Source organism: Onychostruthus taczanowskii, unplaced genomic scaffold, assembly GCF_017590055.1.
Source record: "Onychostruthus taczanowskii isolate IOZ18803 unplaced genomic scaffold, ASM1759005v1 scaffold197, whole genome shotgun sequence".
Lineage (NCBI taxonomy): Eukaryota > Metazoa > Chordata > Aves > Passeriformes > Passeridae > Onychostruthus > Onychostruthus taczanowskii.
In genome coordinates this window covers 678,458-698,201 of record NW_024499206.1, presented here as the reverse complement: position 1 = coordinate 698,201, position 19,744 = coordinate 678,458, and the positions used below count along the sequence as shown (strand labels likewise).

The following is a 19,744-nucleotide window of genomic DNA, read 5'->3' as shown; positions in this document are numbered from 1 at the left end:
AATCAAGGCTTTTTACAAAATGGGCAACAAACAAAAAAAAAAAAAAAAAAAAAAAAAAAAAGAAATAAAATTAAAACTTTGTGTACATCTGGGTCCTGCCGGCTGTGCTCCTTGAGGGGTCACCCTCAGCTGCTCCTCCAGCATGGTAGGGACAGGATGGGGGAAAACTGGGAAAGGGGCAGGGTTTAAATAGGATTTTGGGAAGGAATGCCCCCTGGGAGGAGCTGGGATGGAATTCCTAGAGCAGCTGTGGCTTATCCATCCCTGGAAATGCCCCAGGCCACGCTGGAGCACCCTGGGAGAGTCAAGGTGTCCCTGTCACTGGATGGGCTTTGAGGTCCCTTCCCACCCAAACCATTCCATGGTTCCACAAACCACACCAGCAGAAGCCTCTTTAAATGAGATTTTACCAACTTTACCCAGTGCTGGCTGCCAGAAGAACCAGACCTGGCAGGAAAAGCTGCCCCATGCAGCTCAGGGGAAGGGAAGCTCTGCTGCCACCTCAAACCTCCTCCTGAAGCTTTAGGGATGGAACTCGGCCCTCAGGGTGGGAATGCTCCAGCCCCCGTGCTCAGCACTTCCCTCCATGGCTCCTCAGGGTTAGGTTTTCCCTGGGGTTGGTTGGGATAATTTGTATTTCCGTCCCAATTTGGGAGGTGCTGGAGGGATGGACTGGATGAAAGGTGACACCCCTGAGTCACCCCTGTGTCCTGGCAGCCAGGGTGACACCCCTGGGGTCACTGCTGTGTCCTGGCAGCCAGGGTGACACCCTCACCCTGCTCAGAGGCACCAAAAGGGAAGTTCAGGGCAGTTTTATTTTAAAAAGTCCCGAGGGGCACAGAGCAGCTGGGCTGGGCTAATCCATCCGAGCCTTGAGGGTCCTGGTGGTGATCTTGTCTTTCTCTCTGGGGGGGAAAAAGGAGAGATTATTTACTGCTAAAGCCAGGTTTAAACCCTTCCTAGAGCCTGTCCTGCCTTGGGAAGTCCCAGGTCCATGGGCAGGAGCTCGGGTGGTTGTGACAATAAATAAACCCTTCATTGTGGGGAGCTGCCAGGTTTGGGGTGCTGCAGGAGCAAAATGGGGTTTATCAAAAGGCAGCTGGTGACAGAGACGGGAGTTAATGCTGCATCCATGGGGGGCAGAGCTTCTCAATCCCACAGGAATGCAGCCAGGGAATCCCTGAGCAGAGGGACTCAAACTCCAGGAGTTATTTCTTGGTGCCCAGCCCCTGAATTTGGGGATCCCTGGAAGGGAAGGCAGTGCCAGCCCCTGGACTGGGGGATCCCTGGAAGGGAAGGAAGGGAAGGCAGTGCCAGCCCCTGGATTTGGGGATCCCTGGAAGGGAAGGCAGTGCCAGTCCCTGGACGGGGGGATCCCTGGAAGGGAAGGAAGGGAAGGCAGTGCCAGCCCCTGGATGTGGGGATCCCTGGAAGGGAAGGCAGTGGAGGCCCTGGATGTGGGGATCCCTGAGGGAAGGGAAGGCAGTGCCAGCCCCTGGATGTGGGGATCCCTGGAAGGGAAGGCAGTGCCAGCCCCTGGATGTGGGGATCCCTGGAAGGGAAGGCAGTGCCAGGCCCTGGATTTGGGGATCCCTGAGGGAAGGGAAGGCAGTGCCAGCCCCTGGATGTGGGGATCCCTGGAAGGGAAGGCAGTGCCAGTCCCTGGACTGGGGGATCCCTGGAAGGGAAGGAAGGGAAGGCAGTGCCAGCCCCTGGATGTGGGGATCCCTGGAAGGGAAGGCAGTGCCAGGCCCTGGATGTGGGGATCCCTGGAAGGGAAGGCAGTGGAGGCCCTGGGCTCCCCAGGATCCCCAGCACTCACATGACGTGTACCACCACGCCCATCCCAGAGATGGCGTCTCTGTCCACGGCGTTGAGCATGGCCTGCGAGATGGTCTCGAAGAGGTGCTCAGGTTCCTGGGGCACAGAGGGAGCACAGGGCTTCACCTGGGCTGCAGATCCCCCCAAAAATTTCATCCCAACCCCCAAAACCCTGCAAGCTTTCCCTCTCAGGCTGCGGAAGGCACAGCTGGAATGAAGCCTCTCCCCAGCTCAGCGTCTCCGGCAAGCATGGGAAGGAGAACTCCTGAATCCACGGATCCCAGGAGATCCCAGGCAATCCCAGGACACCCCACGTGTCCCCAGGCTATCCCAGGAGATCCCAGGTGACCCCACGTGTCCCCAGGCTATCCCAGGTGTCCCCAGCCCCACTGACCATGTCGGGCTCCCAGAGGGACTCGCACATCCCGTACATCTGCTCGGAGCAGGTGCCACTGACCACGAAGTCGTCGGTGACCATGGGGCAGCCGATGAGGTCCAGGGAGCAGATGAAGGGCTCGTGGCTGAGCGGGTCCAGCCCCGCGATCACAGGCTCCGTGTAGTAGGGACCAAACCTGGGGACACAGCTGGGCTCAGGGCAGCCCTGGGGACAGGGACAGCCCCGGAGGGGCCACAGGGATCACCCTGGCAAAAGGACAATCCCCAAAATGCCAGCCTGTGCCTGGCAGCAGTGTCTGAACGCTCCTGCAGCTCTGGCAGCTTTGGGATCACCATTCCCAGAGCTCGCCCTCCCTTCCCTGAATTTCCAACCCAGCCATTCCCTGGCTCCTGTCCCAGTCCCCAGAGCACAGACTGGAGCTGTCCCCACAGCTGTCCCATTCCAACCCCCAGTGCAGTCCCACATCCTTCAGCAATGTTTTCCAGGCACAGAAGCCATCCCACAGTCCTTTCAGGGAGAGCCCTGCAATGGTTTTGGCACAGCAGACCACCCTGAAGCAGCAGGAGTTTGTTCTGGTTTGACAACTGATTCTGTTTGAGACAATTTGGGGAGGAAATGTCACCCCAAGAGAACAAAAATCCACTCAGGGAGGGGATGGTGACAACAGGAAATGATCCAGGCTCCTCTGGCCACTCCAGCAGCCTCAGCCCTCCCTGGCACACACACAGAAATTGCAGTTTGTTTTACCTCCTCTCGTAGAGCAGGTTGGACATCATGCTCATGAAGGTCTGGGGCTTGATCTGCCTCCCTTCCTTCAGCTCGTAGAGGTTCAGCCTAAACTTCAGCCTCTGGGCCCTGCAAGAGATCAGAGCTGGGCTTAAAGCTCAGCAGGGTCCTGCTCCTTCCCCTCAGCCAGGCCTGGCTGCTGCTGCTGCTGACAGGCACCAGCACTGAGGGCTGCACACGCAGCTGCTGCTGCAGCTGAGGCAAAATGGTAGGAGGAAAAGTTGAGTTTCAGGGGTGAAAGTTGAATTTTAGCAGTAAAAGTTGAACTTCAGTGGTGCAAGTTGAATTTCAGCACTGAAATCTCAGCTCTGGCAGTGAAATCCCCAGTCCAGCAGCGAAGCCCCAGTCCGGCAGTGTGATGTGTGGTGTGATGTGATCCCAAATCCCACCAGGCCGCTCCATTTCCAACCCTCTCCCAGCAGCAGCACCGGGCACGGCAGCACCGGCGCCGTTACTTCCCACTGACCCCAAGAGCAAGCCCGGCCCTCACTTACACGGTCTGCACGTCCGTGGCCAGCCCGGCCAGGCCGATGTAGAGCCTCTGGCCCATGGGGAAAATCTTCTGGAAGTCGGTGGTCACGGTCTGCGCCTGCACGCCGAAGCGCCGGTCCGCGGCGATGGCCACGCAGCCTCGGCCCCGCATGGCCATGACGGCCCCGCCGTTGTAGGACATGATCGACTGCGCGGAGCGGCGGCTCAGGGACAGCGGAGAGGCCCCCGGTACCGCCACACCGAGCCGCGGTCCAGCCCCGCCGCTCCCCGCGGGCCTCCCTCGCGGAGCGGCCTCGCCCCGCGCCTCCCCCGCGCTGTGCCGGGCCCCGGAGGGGCCGTCCCGGGTCTCACCATGGCTGCGGCTGCTCGGTCACCGCTCTGTCCCCGCTGTGTCACCGCTCTGTCCCCGCTGTGTCACCGTCCTGTCCCCGCTGTGTCACAGCTCCGGCCCCGCTCGCTCCCGGCCCGGTCTCTGCTCAGGCCCCGCTCCGGCCCCGCCGCGCCGCCGCCGCTCCAGCCCCCAACGCTTCCCATTGGCTGCTGCCACCGCTGGTCCCGCCCTCACCGCTTCCCATTGGTCACTGCCACAGCCGCTCTCACCCCAACGCTTCCCATTGGTGGCCGCCGCCGGTGGTTTCGCCTTCCGCGCGCGCCATTGGTCGCCGCCGCGGCCTGCAGACCGAGCGCTGCTGGGGATTGGCGGGAGACGCCGGGGAGCGGGCAGGTGATTGGCTGAGGCGGGGGAGGGTGGGCGGGGCGGGAAAGTGACGAGTCACAGTGGGCGCGCGAGGCTTGACGGGAGTGAGGGGTGGGGGAACAGCTGGAAAAATGGGGAAACAGCTGGAAAATGGGGAAACAGCTGGAAAAAGGGGAAACATCTGGAAAAATGGGAATGGCTGGAAAATGGGGAAACAGCTGGAAAATGGGAATGGCTGGGAAAATGGGAATGGCTGGAAAATGGGGAAACAGCTGGAAAAATGGGAAAAGAGCTGGAAAATGGGAATGGCTGGAAAATGGGGAAACAGCTGGAAAAATGGGAATGGCTGGAAAAAGGGAATGGCTGGAAAATGGGGAAACAGCTGGAAAATGGGAAAAGAGCTGGAAAATGGGAATGGCTGGAAAAGGGGGAAACAGCTGGAAAATGGGAAAAGTTGGGAATGGCTGGAAAAATGGGGAAACAGCTGGAAAAATGGGAATGGCTGGGAAAATGGGAATGGCTGGAAAATGGGGAAACAGCTGGAAAATGGGAATGGCTGGAAAATGGGGGAACAGCTGGAAAATGGGAATGGCTGGAAAATGGGAATGGCTGGAAAATGGGGGAACAGCTGGAAAATGGGAATGGCTGGAAAATGGGGGAACAGCTGGGAAAATGGGAAACAGCTGGATCGGTACAGAGCTGAGTAAATGGGGGCACAGCTGGATCAGTGAGGGAACAGCTGGAGCAATGGGGAGCAAATGGATCAATGGGTGCACAGCTGGATAAATGGGGAACAGCTGGAGCACCAAGGGAACAGCTGGCTCAGTGGGGAAACGTCCGGGTGGGACCCGGCTGGATCAGCGGTGCACAGCTGGATCTGGGGGGGGCACAGCTGGATGAATGGGGCACAGCTGGATCGGGCAGGGCTGGATGAATGGGGGCACAGCTGGATGAATGGGGGCACAGCTGGATCCGTCGGGAGAACGGCCGCATCTCCGGGGCGCGGACACAGCCCCGAGCTCGCCCATCCAAAGGGAATTCTCCCAAAAATCTCCTCGGGAAGCGCCGGCACGGGGGGCTGGGGTCACTCTGCGAGGTCCCTCCGGGGTCACGGCAGGTCCCGACGCGCAGGCAGAGCCGGGCCGGGCTCACGCTGCTGTCAGATCCTCTTTTTAAATCCTATTTTTAAATCCCATTTTTATATCCTGTTTTTAAATCCTATTTTTGAAGTGCATTTTTGAGGGGTTTTCCGGCACAAAAGTTTCCTGGCAGGAGCCGAAGTCCGGTGGGAACAGTCCCGGCAGAGCCGGGGGTATCCCGGGGATCGATCCCAGCGTGGCCTCGTGCCGGGGTGAAACAGGAATTCCGGAGTTCTGGGAATTCCGGAGTTTTGGGAATTCCATCATCTCAGGGCGCAGAAATGGAATTTACAGGAGTTTTCAGAGAGTGGAATCTCGGTCTGGCAGCCTTGGGGGCCCCCTCAGCTAAATTTTGAGGCAAAATTCAGGATTTGGATGGAAACACGGTTTCAGCTGCGATTTTAATGTCCCAAAACCTCCTCGTGGGAGCACAGCTGGAGCCGCTGCTCCGCCTTGCAGGCAGCACCGGGAGTGGATCCCTGCCCCCGGCACGTTCTCCGTGTCCGGTTCCGTCCACCCCGGGCCGCTCCCCGGGGCTGGCACCGGGAAAAGAGGGAACAGAAGCGGCGGCGGCAAAAGAAGCGGCTCCGTCCCTGGGTGGGCTCGAACCACCAACCTTTCGGTTAACAGCCGAACGCGCTAACCGATTGCGCCACAGAGACTGCGCTGAAAGCGCCCCGCACACGCGGCACTCGGCGCGGGAACGGGAGCGGGAGAGCCGGGAACGCCGGGAACACCGGGAACGGGACACCGGGAATACCGGGAATACCGGGAATGCCGGGAATGGGACACCGAGAATAACGGGAATACTGGGAATGGGACACTGGGAATACTGGGAATGCCGGGAATGGGACAGCAGGAATACCGGGAATACTGGGAAGGGGACAGAGAGAACACCGGGAAAGGGAATGGGACACCGGGAACGGGACATCGGGAATACCGGGAAAAGAACACTGGGAACGGGACACCGGGAATACCGTGACACCGGAAACGGGAGCGGGACACCGGGAATACCGGGAACGGGACACCGGGAATACCGGGAAAGGGAACGGGACACAGGGAAAGGGATACGGGAACAGGATACCGGGAACAGGACAGCGGGAACGGGGAACGGGGACAGGCACCGGCAACGGACACCGGGAACGGGACACCGGACACGGGCCACAAGCACAGGGAAACGTGACACCGGAACCGGGGCTACCGGACACCGGCACCGGCAACGGCTCCAGCAGGCACCGACCCCGTGAACCGAGACAGCGGCACGGACAGCGGCTCACCGGGAACCCCCGGGCACGGACAGCGGGACGGGACCGGGCTGCGAGCGCCGGCAGCGGGCGGGGCGGGGACCGCCGGTAATCCCGGGAGTGCAGGGACCACCGGTAATCCCGGGAGTGCGGGAGCAGCCGGTAATCCCGGGAGTGCAGGGACCGCCGGTAATCCCGGCGTGCGGGGACCGCCGGTAATCCCGGGAGTGCAGGGACCGCCGGTAATCCCGGGAGTGCGGGGCCGCGCTCCCTCAGCGCCTCCCGCTCCTCCTCCTGCCCCTTTCCCCCTCCTTTATTTCCTTCCCGACTTCTCCTTTTTTTCTTTTTTTTTCTCCAATCTTCTTTTTTCCTGCTTTTTTTCTCTTCCTCCTTTCTGTTCTTCCTTCTTTTTTCCTTGCCTTTTCTCCTGTTCTTTTTTCTTCCTTTTCGTTTTTTTTTTTCTCTCATTTCCCATCAGTTTTCTTCCCTTCCTTCTCCCCGTTGTTTTCCATCTTTCTCTAATTTCCCTCCGTTTTTCCTTACCTTCCTTTTTTCATTCCTTTACCCTCGATTTTCCCGTTCTCCCTTTTTTCCCCCCTAATTTTTGTTTTCCTTGGTTTTTTCACTTTCCTTTCCCCCCCCCTTCTTGTTCATTTCCCCCGTTTTTCTAATTTTCCTGTTTTCCTTCATTTTCCCTCCTTCTTTTCCATTTTTTCCTTTTCTCAATTACCCTCTATTTTTCTTCCCGTTCTTTTTTTTTTCCTTCCCTTTCCCCCCTCTCATTTTCCCTTTTCCTTTTCTTTCTTCCATTTCCCCCTATTTTTTTCCTATTTTCCCCCTTTTTTTTCCTTCCCCGCCCTCCAATTTTCCATCATTTTCCCTCTTGAAATTCCCTCTATTTCTTTTTTTTTTTTTTCTTTCTTTCCCCCCCTCTTCCCTTTCCTTCCCCCGAGGGTCCCGCAGAGGGTCCCGCTCGTCCCGGGTCACAATCTGGGGCCAAAACGGGGTCCCCGATGGCGGGAACACCGCGCCCGGAGCTTCCACCGGGGACCGCATTTTGGGGCCATTCCGGCGGTTTTGGGGGAGTTCTCGTTTCCCCCCCGGGGGTCTCCGTGATCACCGGGGCTGGGGGGTTCCGGGGGGGTCCCCCCAATCTCGGCCCCTCGCTCCCCTCCTCCGCAGCCCCCCAAAGGAATGAGGTCACGTGAGGCGGGCGGGGCCTGGCGGCGTCTGGAGGTGGGAAAAAAAAATTAAAAATGAGGCAAAAATAATAATAAAATAAAAAAAAAAAAAACCAACAAAAAAACAAAAAAGGAGGAGGAAGGAAGGGGCCGCTGCGGGGCCGGGGGGGCGCGGCGGGACCCCCCCGGGGCGGGCGGAGGGGCCGGGCCGCGCTGACAGCCGGCCCCGAGTACAAAGGGGACGCCCCGGGGCCACCGGGGCCGCCCCACCCCCGGCCCCATCGCCGGAGGCGGCGGGAGCTGCCGCGGGAGAAACGAGGCAGCCCCGGGCACCGCGCGGGGCCGAGGCCACCCCGCGGCCGTGTCCCCCGTGTGTCCGTGTCCCCCGTGTGTCCGTGTTCCCCCGGTGTCCGTGTCCCCCCCGGTGTCCGTGTCCCCCCCGGTGTCCGTGTCCCCCGGGTGTCCGTGTCCCCCCCGCGGGAGAAACGAGGCAGCCCCGGGCACCGCGCGGGGCCGAGGCCACCCCGCGGCCGTGTCCCCCGTGTGTCCGTGTCCCCCGTGTGTCCGTGTTCCCCCGGTGTCCGTGTCCCCCCCGGTGTCCGTGTCCCCCCCGGTGTCCGTGTCCCCCGGGTGTCCGTGTCCCCCCCGGTGTCTCTGCTCCCCCCGGGTTCCGTGTCCCCCGGGTGTCCGTGGCCATCCCGTGCCCGGTACCCCCGCTGTCCCTGTCCCCCCCGGTATCCTTGTCCCCCCGTGTCTGATCCCCGCCGTGTGTCCGTGTCCCCCGGGTGTCACGCCCCGCGCTCCCGTCCCGCCGCCGCTCCCGGTGCCGTGTGAGCGTGTCCTTGTCCCCACACGCTTGGTGGTCCCTCGTGTCCTGCGGGGCTCCCTCCCCCATGCCCGCAGCTCCGGTGCCGCGTCCCGCACCCCGGGAGCGGCGGGGGGGGCCCGGCGGGCGCTGCCGGGGGTGGCGGGGCCGCGCTCCGGGGCTGTCCCCTCGCGTTCCCGGCGCTCCGGGCCCCGTGGGCGCCGTGGGAGGCCCGGGCCGTGCCGGGAGAGCCGTCCCGGGTCATTTCCCGAGCCCCGCGCCCGCCGCCGCCGCCGGGGATCCCGCGGGCGGGGGCCCGAGTTGGCGGTGACTTTGAAACGCCCTTCCCCGCCCGTGCCCGGCCCGGGGCGTTTCGGAGGGGGGGACACTGCGCCGGGACACCGCCCACGGAGACAAAAGAGCCCGAAAGTCGCGGCCGGGGGTGCGGGAGCCACCGGCGGGACGGGACGGCCCCGGGGGCTGCGGCGGGGCCGGGGTTCCGGGAGGCTCCGGGGCGCCGGGGCTTTGTTCCCCCCCGTCCCCGGCACGGGAAGCCGCGGCCCTTATCACCCGGTTTATTAGAACCGGTTCGCGCCGGCGGCTCGGGCTCCCCCCTCCCGCCGAGCCCCGGGGCCGCCATTGGCGGCTGCGAGCGCCGAAAGCGGCGAAATCCTCCCCAAAATGTAGCCGTGGCTCCCCGGTGCCCGGCGGGGCTGCCCGGTCCCGGGCGGGGAGGACGGGGACAGGGCACCGCGGGACCCCCGAGACGGGGAGGGGCTGGCAGGACCCCCCTCCATCCCCTGGGGCGGGGGGCAGCAGCCGGGGGTAGGCTGGGAGGGGGTTCTGGGGCTCCTGAGCCCCCCTTGGCTGCTGCCCCTCCAGCACAGCAGTGTCCCCATCCCTGTGGTGTCCCCATCCCAGTCCCAGCAGTGTCCCCATCCCAGTCCCAGCAGTGTCCCCATCCCTGTCGTGTCCCCATCCCAGTCCCAGCAGTGTCCCCATCCCAGTCCCAGCAGTGTCCCCATCCCAGTCCCAGCAGTGTTCCTTCCCATCCTTGTGGCACCTCCATCCCCATCCCAATGGTGTCCCTGTCCCTGTGGCACCCCAGTCCCAGTCTCAATGACATCCTGTCCCTGAAACATCCCAGCAGTGTCCCCACCCCTGGCCCGGGTGTCCCTATGCATGTGTACTGTAGCCCATACGTGTCCCTGCGTGTAATATGTGTGTCCCCTCGTGTGCCTGCATGTCACACGTGTGTCCCTGTGTCCCTGCCTGTGTCCCTGCGTGTCACACGTGTCCCTGCGTTTCATACGTCTGTCACTGTGTCCCTCTCTGTGTCCCCGTGTGTCACACGCGTGTCCCCACCGCCGGTGCTCCGGCCCTGCCGCCGTGTCCCGCTCATCTCCACCACCCTGGGGCTCCTCGTCGCCTGTCGCCTGGCCTCGGGTGGCAGCGACAATATCCCGGCTGCTCTCCAAGTGTCGGGGTTGCCATGGAAACAACGAAACTGCGGCGATCCCGCTGGAACCGGGGAAGCTCCGGAGCGGGAGGCGGCGGCTCCCGGTGCCACCCGCGCCCGCCGTGCCCACCGAACCCCGCTGGGTGTCCCTGCCCGGGGGAAGTCCCCGACACCGGGCTTGGGGATTTTCTGTAGGAAAATCCATAAAATTTTGGCTGGAAATGCCTTTTCCGTGGAACCAACCCAAAATGCACTTTTTTGGGGGTGTGTGCACAGCCACAGGTGGGATTTGCCTCTTCTCAGAGGCGTCCCAGCGTGTTGGGGACCCAGCTGGGGACACCCAGGGCCACCCAGGGCTGAGGCAGAGGGGGCTGGGCAGCTCCTGGAGCCGGGGCTGGCTGCAAGGCTGGGAGTGACAAGTGACAGTCCCCACCGTGTCCCCTCCAGCGGTCCCTGCGGGTCCCATCCAAGGGGAGGGCGGGGGTTTCCCGCAGGGAGGATCCGCCCGGGGGCTGCTCCAAGATGCACAGGACCACCCGGATAAAGATCACGGAGCTGAACCCACACCTGATGTGCGCCCTCTGCGGCGGCTACTTCATCGACGCCACCACCATCGTGGAGTGCCTGCACTCCTGTGAGTGTCCCGGTGTCCCCAAGGATCCCCTGGGTGCCCCAAAACCCCGCAGTGACCCCTCCCACAGTGCCCACCTGTGCCCGGCCGTGCTGCCCCGTGGAGCTGCCGGGGACTGCAATGGGCAAGGGTTTTGTTCCCAAGCATGTGCCCAGGCTGGTGTGGGGGTCCCAGGGGCTCTGTCCCCTTGTCCCCCAGCTCACAGAGGGTCCCTCTGTCCCCACAGTCTGTAAAACCTGCATTGTTCGTTACCTGGAGACCAACAAGTACTGCCCCATGTGCGACGTGCAGGTGCACAAAACCCGGCCCCTGCTCAGCATCCGGTGAGCCCTGGGGGGCTCGGGGGGCTCAGGGGGCTCAGGAGACTCAGGGGGTTCGGGGCCTTTTGGGGCTTAGGAGTCTCAGGGGGCGCAGGGAGCTTGGGGGGCTTCAGGGGGTTTAGGGGGCTCAGGGAGCTCAGGGTACTGGGAAGCTCAGGGAGCTCAGGGGGCCCCTCATGCCCTGTCCCTGCTCCAGAGGACAGCCCTGAGCACCTGGAGCACAGAGACCCTGGGGCTCTGCTGCCAGCCCAGGAGCAGCCCCGTCCTGGTCCCAGGGGTGGCCCCATCCATCCATCCATCATCCATCCATCATCCATCATCCATCCATCCATCCATCCATCCATCCATCCATCCATCCATCCATAATCCATCCATCATCTATCCATCCATCATCCATCCATCCATCCATCATCCATCCCTCCATCCATCCATCCATCCATCCATCCATCCATCCATCCATCCATCCATAATCCATCCATCCATCCATCATCCATCCATCATCCATCATCCATCCATCCATCCATCCATCCATCCATCCATCCATCCATCCATCCATCATCCATCCATCATCCATCCATCATCCATCCATCCATCCATCATCCATCATCCATCCATCCATCATCCATCCATCCTGAGCCCTGGTGGCACCGCCAGGTCCCCACAGGTGACACGGTGCCCACGCACAACTCCAGCTCTAGGGAAATCCATCCCAGCTGTGGAATCGGTTGCCGTGGAAACCACACCAGGCTTTGATCCATGCCCAGCGGGTTTCCTTCCCGGGTTTTTTTCACCTTTTCTCTCTTTCTGTAGTAACAATTTTTCTGCCCTTTCCCCCCTTTTCCCCCCATTTTTTCTGGCTCGCTATGAAATATTTACACTCCCACGGCTCCTAAGGAATCTCCAGCTCTGCCTGCGGGGACGGAGCCATCGCTGTCCCCGAGCCCTGCGGGGTGGTGGCACCTCCACTTGGTCCCAATGTGGGGAAAAAATGTGGGAAAAACTGGGAGAAACTGGGAAAACCATGGGGAAAAACTGGAAAAACTTGGAGATTTGAGGCTTTGGGATGAGGAACTGGCGATTTGGGATGGGTAACTGGGGTTTTGGGGATTTGGGATGGGGAACTGGGGATTTCGGGATTTGGGATGGAGGATTGGAGATTTGAGGCTTTGGATGGGGAATTAGGGATTTGGGGTTTGGGGGATTTGGGATGGGGAATTAGGAATTTGGGGTTTGGTATGGGAATTTTCCAGAGGGGAGCTGGGGGAAGCAGAGGCCCCAAAGTGCAGGACACAAACTGTTCCCAAATCCCGCTGATTTCTCCCACTTTTCCTGTTTCCCTCACTCCAGGTCAGACAAAACTCTCCAGGACATCGTGTACAAGCTGGTGCCAGGGCTTTTCAAAGGTGCAGCCAAGGATGGGGAGAATTTGGGAATTTGGGAATTTGTAACTCACTCCCATCCCCCTGAACTCCCGGGATCTTCCCAGGGATTTCCCATTCCCACGGGGACAGCAGGACACATGGACACGGCGCCCATCCCAGATTTTGGGACAATCCTGGAGCAGGAGCTGTGGATTTGCTCCAAGCACCTCAGGAATGGAGAAAAGTTCTGGATTTGGGGTGTGGGGACCCAAAATCCCTCAGGATTGGGCGCCACTGCGGGATTTATGGGATTGTTCATGCTGGGAATTCCCTGGGCATTCTGGGGTGTCCCCTGTGCCCTCTTGCTGTCGCCCCCCAGCTGTGGCGCTGTCCCCACTCATGTCCCTGTCCCTGTCCCCGTCCCTTTCCCCATCCCCACAGATGAGATGAAGAGGAGGCGTGACTTCTACGCTGCGTACCCGGTGGCCGAGGGTGAGTGTCACATGTCACAGGGTCACAGTGTCAGTGTCACACTGGCAATGTCACAGGGTCAAACTGTCAGTGTCACAGTGTCAGTGTCAGTGTCACAGTGTCAGTGTCAATGTCACAGTATCAGTGTCAGTGTCACAGTATCAGTGTCAATGTCACAGTGTCAAACTGTCAATGTCACAGTGTCAATGTCACACTGTCAGTGTCAATGTCACAGTGTCAGTGTCACAGTGTCAGTGTCAATGTCACAGTGTCAGTGTCAGTGTCACAGTGTCAGTGTCACAGTGTCAGTGTCAATGTCACAGGGTCAGTGTCAATGTCACACTGTCAGTGTCAGTGTCACAGTGTCAGTGTCACAGTGTCAGTGTCAATGTCACGGTGTCAGTGTCAGTGTCACACTGTCAGTGTCACAGTGTCAGTGTCACAGTGTCAATGTCCCAGTGTCCCAGTGTCCCAGCCTGGTCCCTCCCCAGCCCTGTCACTCTCCCGCAGTTCCCCTGGGCTCGCAGGAGGAGCGTGGCGAGGTGGCCGAGCGGGACCAGGGCGCGGGGCCCGAGGACGAGATCGTCAGTCTGTCCATCGAGTTCCACCGGGACTGCAGGTACGGCGGGCGCCGGTACCGCCCGGGGCTCTAGTACAGCTGGGCTCTGGTACCAACTGGGCTCAGGTACCGCCCGGGGCTCCGCTACAGCCCGAGGATGGGGATGTCTCTGGTGCCTGGAGCAGCATTCCAGAGGGATCCAGAGGGATCCAGGGGGACCCAGGTGTTTCCCTCTCCTGGGGTTTTTGCCTCTCCTTTCCCCAATCCCTGTCCCATGTCCCTCCCCAGGGAGGACCAGAAAGGCGCCGTGGAGAATGGGGACCTGGACAAGGACAAGGTGAGCAAGGGGTGGCACTGCGGTGGCACTGTGGTGGCACTGTGGTGGCACAGAGCCCTCAGTGCTCAGCTGCCTTGGGGGAGTCCTGAGGGGCACAGGGGGACACCCTAAACCTGGGACTCCCCAAACCCGGGATACCCCAAATCCCGGATACCCCAAACCTGGGACTCCCCAGTCCCTGGGACACCCCAAATCCAGGCCACCCCAAAGGTGGGACACCCCAAAGCCGGGTGCCCCCAAAGCCGTCCCTCCCCAGGCGCCACCGTGCCCGCCGAGCCCCGGGCTGCGGTTCCTGCGCTGCCCCGCGGCCATGACCGTGCTGCACCTGGCCAAGTTCCTGCGCAACAAGATGGACGTGCCCAGCAAGTACCGAGTGAGCAGCGCTCAGGAGGGCTCCGGAATGGCTGGCTGGGAATGGGTGGGAATGCTCCAGAATGTTTGGGAGTGCTCGGGGGGCACTGCCCAGGTTCTGCCGTGCTCAGCTTGGCTCAGAGGGGCCGTTTTGGCCATCCCGTGTTGCATCCACTGCTGATCCCTGCTTGTCCCAAATATTCCTGCTGGGCTGTCCCTTCCCTGGGGCTGGGGCCTTCCTTTTCCCATGGCCAGATCCATCCTTCTCCTGAGTCTGGATCCCTCCTTTCCCGGGGTTTGGATCCCTCCTTTCCCGGGGTTTGGATCCCTCCTTTCCCGGGGTTTGGATCCCTCCTTTCCTGGGGTTTGGATCCCTCCTTTCCCGGGGTTTGGATCCCTCCTTTCCCGGGGTCTGGATCCCTCCTTTCCCGGGGTTTGGATCCCTCCTTTCCCATCTCCAGGTGGAGGTGCTGTATGAGGACGAGCCCCTGAAGGAATATTACACCCTGATGGACATCGCCTACATCTACCCCTGGAGGAGGGTGAGGAAACAGGGAAACAGGGAAAAGCTGTGCTGGGAATACTGGGAAAGCCTGTCCCTTGAGGGGCAAAACTGGGAATATCTATACTGGGAAAAGTGGGAAAAATCTGTCCCAGGAGAAACTGGGTGTATCTGGGCTGGGAATATTGGGAAATTTGTCCTGGGGAAAGTGCGAATATCTGTGCTGGGAGAAACTGGGAAAATCTGGTTTTGGGGGGATAAAACAGGGAATATCTGTCCTGGAAAAATCTGTCCTTGGGGAAAAGAGGGAAAATCTGTCCTGGGGGAGCTTTTCCCATAACAAATCCCAGAGCGGGGGGGATTTTCCTGACAGGGGCGTTTGCTCCGGGCGGGATTTTCGGGTTCCCCGGTGGGAGGGGGGCGGCAGCGCCGGCGTCCCCGGGGGATGGGTGGTGGCAGTGCCGGTGTCCCCGTGTCCCCAGACCGGTCCCCTGGCCCTCAAGTACCGCGTGCAGCCCTCCTGCAAGCGGCTCAAGCTGTGCCCGGTGCTGCCCTCCGAGGGCACCAACACCAGCGGCGCCTCCGAGTGCGAGTCGGGCAGCGACAAAGCGCAGAGCCCCGGGCTGGCATCGCCCCCCGCCCTGCCCGGCCCCGGCCACGGCCCCCCCGGGCCCGCCCTCAACGGCTCGGCCTCGAACTGTCACCCGCTGCCAGCCGGCTGTCACCCGCTGCCACCTGCCCGCGGCCGCAAAACCGCCCTGAACGGCAGCGCGGGCTCGGCCCCGAGCTAAAAACCTCCGGGGGCTGCTGGAAACCCTCCTGGGACTCTGAAAAATCCTCCTGGGACTCCGGAAAGTCCTCCTGGTACTCCAAAAAATCCTCCTGGGACTCCGGAAAATCCTCCTGGTACTCCAAAAAATCTTCCTGGGACTCCGGAAAATCTTCCCGGGATTCCAAAAAATCTTCCTGGGACTCTGGAAAGTCATCCTGGGGCTCTGAAAAGTCATCCTGGGGCTCAGAAAATCCTCCTGGGACTCCAAAAATTCTTCCTGGGAGTCCTACAACCCCTCCAGGGACTCCGAAAAACCCTGCAGGGGCTGCTAAAAGTCCTCCTGGAACTGCTAAAAATCCTCCTGGAAATGCTGCAGACCCTCCAGGGACTGCTCAAAACCCTCCTGGGATTCCTAAAACCCCTCCTGGAATTCCTGAAACCCCTTGCAGACCTCTATAAATGTGGGTGTGTACATAGGGACAGAGCAGAGTTCTACGGAATTATTTTCTAATTTAAAAACTCGGAGAAGACGCAGAAATGGCGGCGGATATTTTTAAATGTGCTTTGGGTTGGTTTTGGGTGGGTTTTTGTTTGGTTTTGGGTTTTTTTTGGGGGGGTTGAGGTCTGGGTTTGATTCATGGAAGCTTCAGGCCCCCCCCACCTCATCCTGCCCCTGGAGCTGGGAGCTGCCAGATCCCCAAATTCCCAAATTCCAACATTCCCATGTTCCCAAATTCCTGCATTCCCAAATTCATAAATTCCCAAATTCCTGCATTCCCCCATTCCCACATTCCTGCTTTTCCCAGAGGTTTTTCCTTCTCCTCCTCCTCTTCCTCCTCCTCCCTCCCCACCAGGGTCGTGGCTGCACAGGTGAGGGCCAAGCACAGAACCCAAAACCCCAAAAACCCCCAAAACCCAAACAATCCCAAAACCCCAAACCCCTCCTCAGCCTCCCTGGGCTCTGCTCTAGGGTTTTATTTCCCATTTTGGGTTTTTTTTCTGGGGATTCACACCCCAGCCCGGAGCTGCCGGCTCCAGCAGCTCCAGCTGTCCCTGGATCTCATCCTGGGTGTTTTCTGGGGGATTTGTGTTCCCTGCGGGCTTTGCCCTTCTGCACAGTAAATTTGGGGGGTTTTGGGGGTATTTTCCTCCAACTTGGTGGTAGCAGCACAAATCCCCCGAAATATTTTCTCTTCCCGAGGTCCTGATGGCTCCAGGGAAGTTTGGGGGCACCCAAAGGTTGGGATGGAGCTGCTCCCTGCTTCCCATGATCCCGAATTTTTTTATTTTTGGTGTCTTGCCCTTCCCAGCCTCTCCTCCTGCCCCCATGGTGCGTTTGGAATAAAAGAACATAAAAATAAAAATCAGATTTCGGCGCCTTTGGCCAGGAGGCTCCCGAGAGGGGTGAGCGTGGGAAGGGAGCAAATTCCTGCAGGGAATTCAGCAATTCCTGTGTGGAATTCAGCAATTCCTCTGTGGAATTCAACAATTCCTGCAGGGAATTCAACAATTCCTGCAGTGAATTAAATGATTCCTGCATGGAATTTAGCAAATCCTGCACGGAATTTAGCAATTCCTGCATGGAATTAAAATTTCTCCACGGAATTCAACAATTCCTGTTTGGAATTCAGCAATTCCTGTGTCCAACCATTGCCTGGCCTGGGCACACTGTCTGGGCTGGGCAGGGCATGATTTGGGTTTGGGCTGGGGTTCAGGTTTGGGCTCGGGGGTGTTTTGGTGTCGGGTTTTCCTCTCAGTACATCCCAGACCGCTCCGTGTGTTCAGACCCTGTTTATTGTCCTGGAAATTATCCCAGTCTCTGGGAATGATCCCAGTCTCAATCTCTAGGGTTCAACCTTTGCAAACCTCGGGTCCAGCTTTGGAAATGAACAAACACCACAAGGGTGGCTGCCCAGAGCTTCCTGAGAGATCCCACAGATCCCGAATCCCACAGAGCCTCCTGAGAGATCCCACAGAGCCCGAATCCCACAGAGCCTCTTGCCAAATCCCATTGGTATCTCCATCCCAAATCCCACAGATCCCACAGAGCCCAAATCCCACAGAGCTTCCTGATTGATCCCACAGAGCCCGAATCCCACAGAGCCTACTGAGAGATCCCACAGAGCCTCCTGAGAGATCCCACAGAGCCCGAATCCCACAGAGCCTCTTGCCAAATCCCATTGGTATCTCCATCCCAAATCCCACAGATCCCACAGAGCCCAAATCCCACGGATCCCTCCTGCCAAACTCCACAGCTCCCACAGGCCCCTCCCCAACCCCATTATCCAGAGGCTGATTTGGGGTCCCTCCCACCAACCCCATTATCCAGAGGCTGATTTGGGGTCCCTCCCACCAACCCCATTATCCAGAGGCTGATTTGGGGTCGGGAGGCGAATCCCTGCAGCGGGGGCGGCTCCCGGCGCTCCGGAATTAGGGTTTCATTGGGGTTTGGAGCCTGTCCTCCCGCCGTGCGGCCGTGCCGGGGTCAGGATGGGCATCCCGGAGCTGCCGAGCCCCGCTCAGGCGCCGCCTGCACCTCGTGCCCCCGGTGGGAGCCGTCGCAGTACGGGGGGCTCCGGGTGCGTTTGCAGCCGCAGAGCAGCGCGGGGCCGCTTCGGGACGGGGTGAAGCGCAGCGAGGACAGCCCCGGCGCCTCCTTCTTGTGGGCACCGTCACAGAAGGGCTGCGGGCAAACGGGGACGGCGTCAAGGAGGGGTTTGGGTGGCTGGATGCTGTCCCGGGGCCACCGTGACCATCCCATCCCACAGATCCCATCCCATCCCATCCCATCCCACAGATCCCGTCCCGTCCCGTCCCGTCCCGTCCCGTCCCGTCCCATCCCATCCCATCCCACAGATCCTATCCCACAGATCCCATCCCGTCCCGTCCCGTCCCGTCCCGTCCCATCCCGTCCCGTCCCGTCCCACCCCTGGGCAGCGCATCCCTGGGAATTGCAGCTCCCGGGAGCGCAGAACCCCAAAAGCGCCCCAAAACCTCCCTCTCCGGGGCTGGGGGGTTCCTGTGGGGCCGCTCCTGCCCTGGCCCCATCGGCATCTGCACACATCCCAACTCGGGGCTGGCGGTGCCCCAGAGCCCCTGGACCCTCCAGACCCCCATGGGGGCTCCCAGATCCCCTGGAGCCCCCCCGGGAGCCACCGCAGAGTCCCCAGGAACGCCCGGAACCTCCCGGACACCCCGGTTCTCCTGGACCCCCCCGATTCTCCGGGACTCACCCGGTTCTCCCGGACACCCCGCTTCTCCCGGACCCTCCCGGTTCTCCCGGACCCCCGCGGTTCCTCGGACCCTCCCGGTTCTCCCGGACGCCCCCGGTTCCCCCAGCCCCCCGGCCCGACCTGGCGCTTGCTGTGCCCGCAGGCGCACCAGCCGTAGGTCTTCCCCGCCTGCAGCTCCACCGGGAACGGCTCCTTGGCGGCGATCACCGGCTGCGGGGGCGGCGCGGAGCAGAGCGACGGGACCCGCGCCCCGCCCGCGGGCTCCCGGCACCGGCGGCCGCCCCCCGCCGCCTTCATCAGCGGAAGGAGCGCGGCCGGTCTGGGCCGCAGCATGGTCCCGGTGCCGCTCCCGGTGTCACTCCCGGTGACCTTCCCCGCGCGGCTCCTCCTCCTCCTCCTCCTCCCGGCGCCGCCGGAAGAGCCGGGCGGACTCGGCGGGAGCGCGGCTGCTCCGTGCGGGGCCGGGCCGGGCCGGGGGCGCTCCTGGCGTGTGGTTCCGGGGCTCGGTACCGCCGCCGCCCCCGGCACCCGGGCCCGGTGCCGCTGCTCGATCTCAGTGCCGGGTCCCGGTGCCGGTGCCGGGTCCCGGTGCCGGTGCCGGGTCCCGCTCCCAGTCACGGTGCCCGATCCCGCTCCGGTTCCCGCTCCCAGTGAGCGATCCTGGTCCTCGTTCCCAGAGCTGGTCCCGGTCCCGGTGCTCCATTCCAGTGGCGATCCCGGTCCCGGTCCCAGTCACGATTCCCGATCGCACTGCACGGTCCCGGTGCCCGGTCCCTGTGCCCAATCCCGGTGCCACTCGCAGTGCCCCGGTCCCGGTCCAGTGCTCGAGTCCAGTGCAAGGTCCCAGTTCCCAATCCCGGTCCCAGTTCCCAATCCCAGTCCCAGTTCCCGTTCCCAGTCCCAGTTCCCAATCCCAGTCCCAGTTCCCAATCCCAGTCCCAGTTCCCAATCCCAGTCCCAGTTCCCGTTCCCAGTCCCAGTTCCCAATCCCGGTCCCAGTTCCCAATCCCGGTCCCAGTTCCCAATCCCGGTCCCAGTTCCCATTCCCAGTGCCCACTCCCACTGCCCCACATCCCAGTCTCTCCTGATCCCAGTGCCGCTCCCTTTCCCGGGCAGAACACCTGGCTCAGGAGCACGTCCCCCCTCTCTGTGCCTCAGTTTTCCCCCTGGAGCCCCCCGGGCCTTC

At 61.2% G+C, this 19,744-nt stretch overlaps 3 protein-coding genes and 1 non-coding gene across 5 annotated transcripts; 1 reads left to right on the top strand and 3 right to left on the bottom strand.

Moving 5' to 3' along the window:
* Positions 1-796: 796 nt before the first annotated feature.
* Positions 797-4,017, bottom strand: PSMB3 (proteasome 20S subunit beta 3). The gene is made up of 6 exons (XM_041402313.1): positions 3,848-4,017; positions 3,499-3,683; positions 2,966-3,073; positions 2,216-2,393; positions 1,823-1,917; positions 797-905 (listed from the first exon to the last, which is right to left on the bottom strand). Exons 1-6 carry the CDS (start codon positions 3,848-3,850, stop codon positions 857-859), a joined length of 618 nt encoding a protein of 205 aa, XP_041258247.1. The 5' UTR covers positions 3,851-4,017; the 3' UTR covers positions 797-856.
* A 1,903-nt stretch (positions 4,018-5,920) lies between these two features.
* On the bottom strand, positions 5,921-5,994 carry TRNAN-GUU. The gene has a single exon. It is a non-coding gene; the product is annotated as a tRNA-Asn (tRNA).
* Positions 5,995-10,032: 4,038 nt separating this feature from the next.
* Positions 10,033-15,807, top strand: PCGF2 (polycomb group ring finger 2). 2 transcript variants are annotated; one of them, XM_041402319.1, is made up of 9 exons: positions 10,033-10,655; positions 10,879-10,975; positions 12,320-12,375; positions 12,775-12,825; positions 13,315-13,423; positions 13,652-13,700; positions 13,957-14,073; positions 14,513-14,593; positions 14,927-15,807. In XM_041402319.1, exons 1-9 carry the CDS (start codon positions 10,544-10,546, stop codon positions 15,782-15,784), a joined length of 1,530 nt encoding a protein of 509 aa, XP_041258253.1. In that variant the 5' UTR covers positions 10,033-10,543; the 3' UTR covers positions 15,785-15,807. The 2 variants fall into 2 exon arrangements, with proteins under 2 accessions (XP_041258253.1, XP_041258254.1); XM_041402320.1 differs by having other exon boundaries at positions 10,289-10,655; positions 15,036-15,473.
* Positions 15,808-15,863: 56 nt separating this feature from the next.
* CISD3 (CDGSH iron sulfur domain 3) lies at positions 15,864-18,959 on the bottom strand. Its single transcript, XM_041402321.1, has 2 exons — positions 18,679-18,959; positions 15,864-18,008 (listed from the first exon to the last, which is right to left on the bottom strand). Exons 1-2 carry the CDS (start codon positions 18,889-18,891, stop codon positions 17,811-17,813), a joined length of 411 nt encoding a protein of 136 aa, XP_041258255.1. The 5' UTR covers positions 18,892-18,959; the 3' UTR covers positions 15,864-17,810.
* Positions 18,960-19,744: the final 785 nt, after the last annotated feature.

Coding starts and splice junctions, on each gene's coding strand:
- PCGF2 (XM_041402319.1), top strand. CDS start 10,544: ATGCACAGGACCACCCGGATAAAGATCACGGAGCTGAACCCACACCTG. Junction 10,976..12,319: donor CGGCCCCTGCTCAGCATCCG/GTGAGCCCTGGG, acceptor CCCTCACTCCAG/GTCAGACAAAACTCTCCAGG. Junction 14,074..14,512: donor ACGTGCCCAGCAAGTACCGA/GTGAGCAGCGCT, acceptor TCCCATCTCCAG/GTGGAGGTGCTGTATGAGGA.
- CISD3 (XM_041402321.1), bottom strand. CDS start 18,891: ATGCTGCGGCCCAGACCGGCCGCGCTCCTTCCGCTGATGAAGGCGGCG. Junction 18,009..18,678: donor GCGGGCACAGCAAGCGCCAG/GTCGGGCCGGGG, acceptor GTTTGCCCGCAG/CCCTTCTGTGACGGTGCCCA.
- PSMB3 (XM_041402313.1), bottom strand. Junction 2,394..2,965: donor AACCTGCTCTACGAGAGGAG/GTAAAACAAACT, acceptor CTGTGTCCCCAG/GTTTGGTCCCTACTACACGG. Junction 906..1,822: donor GGCGTGGTGGTACACGTCAT/GTGAGTGCTGGG, acceptor TTTCCCCCCCAG/AGAGAAAGACAAGATCACCA.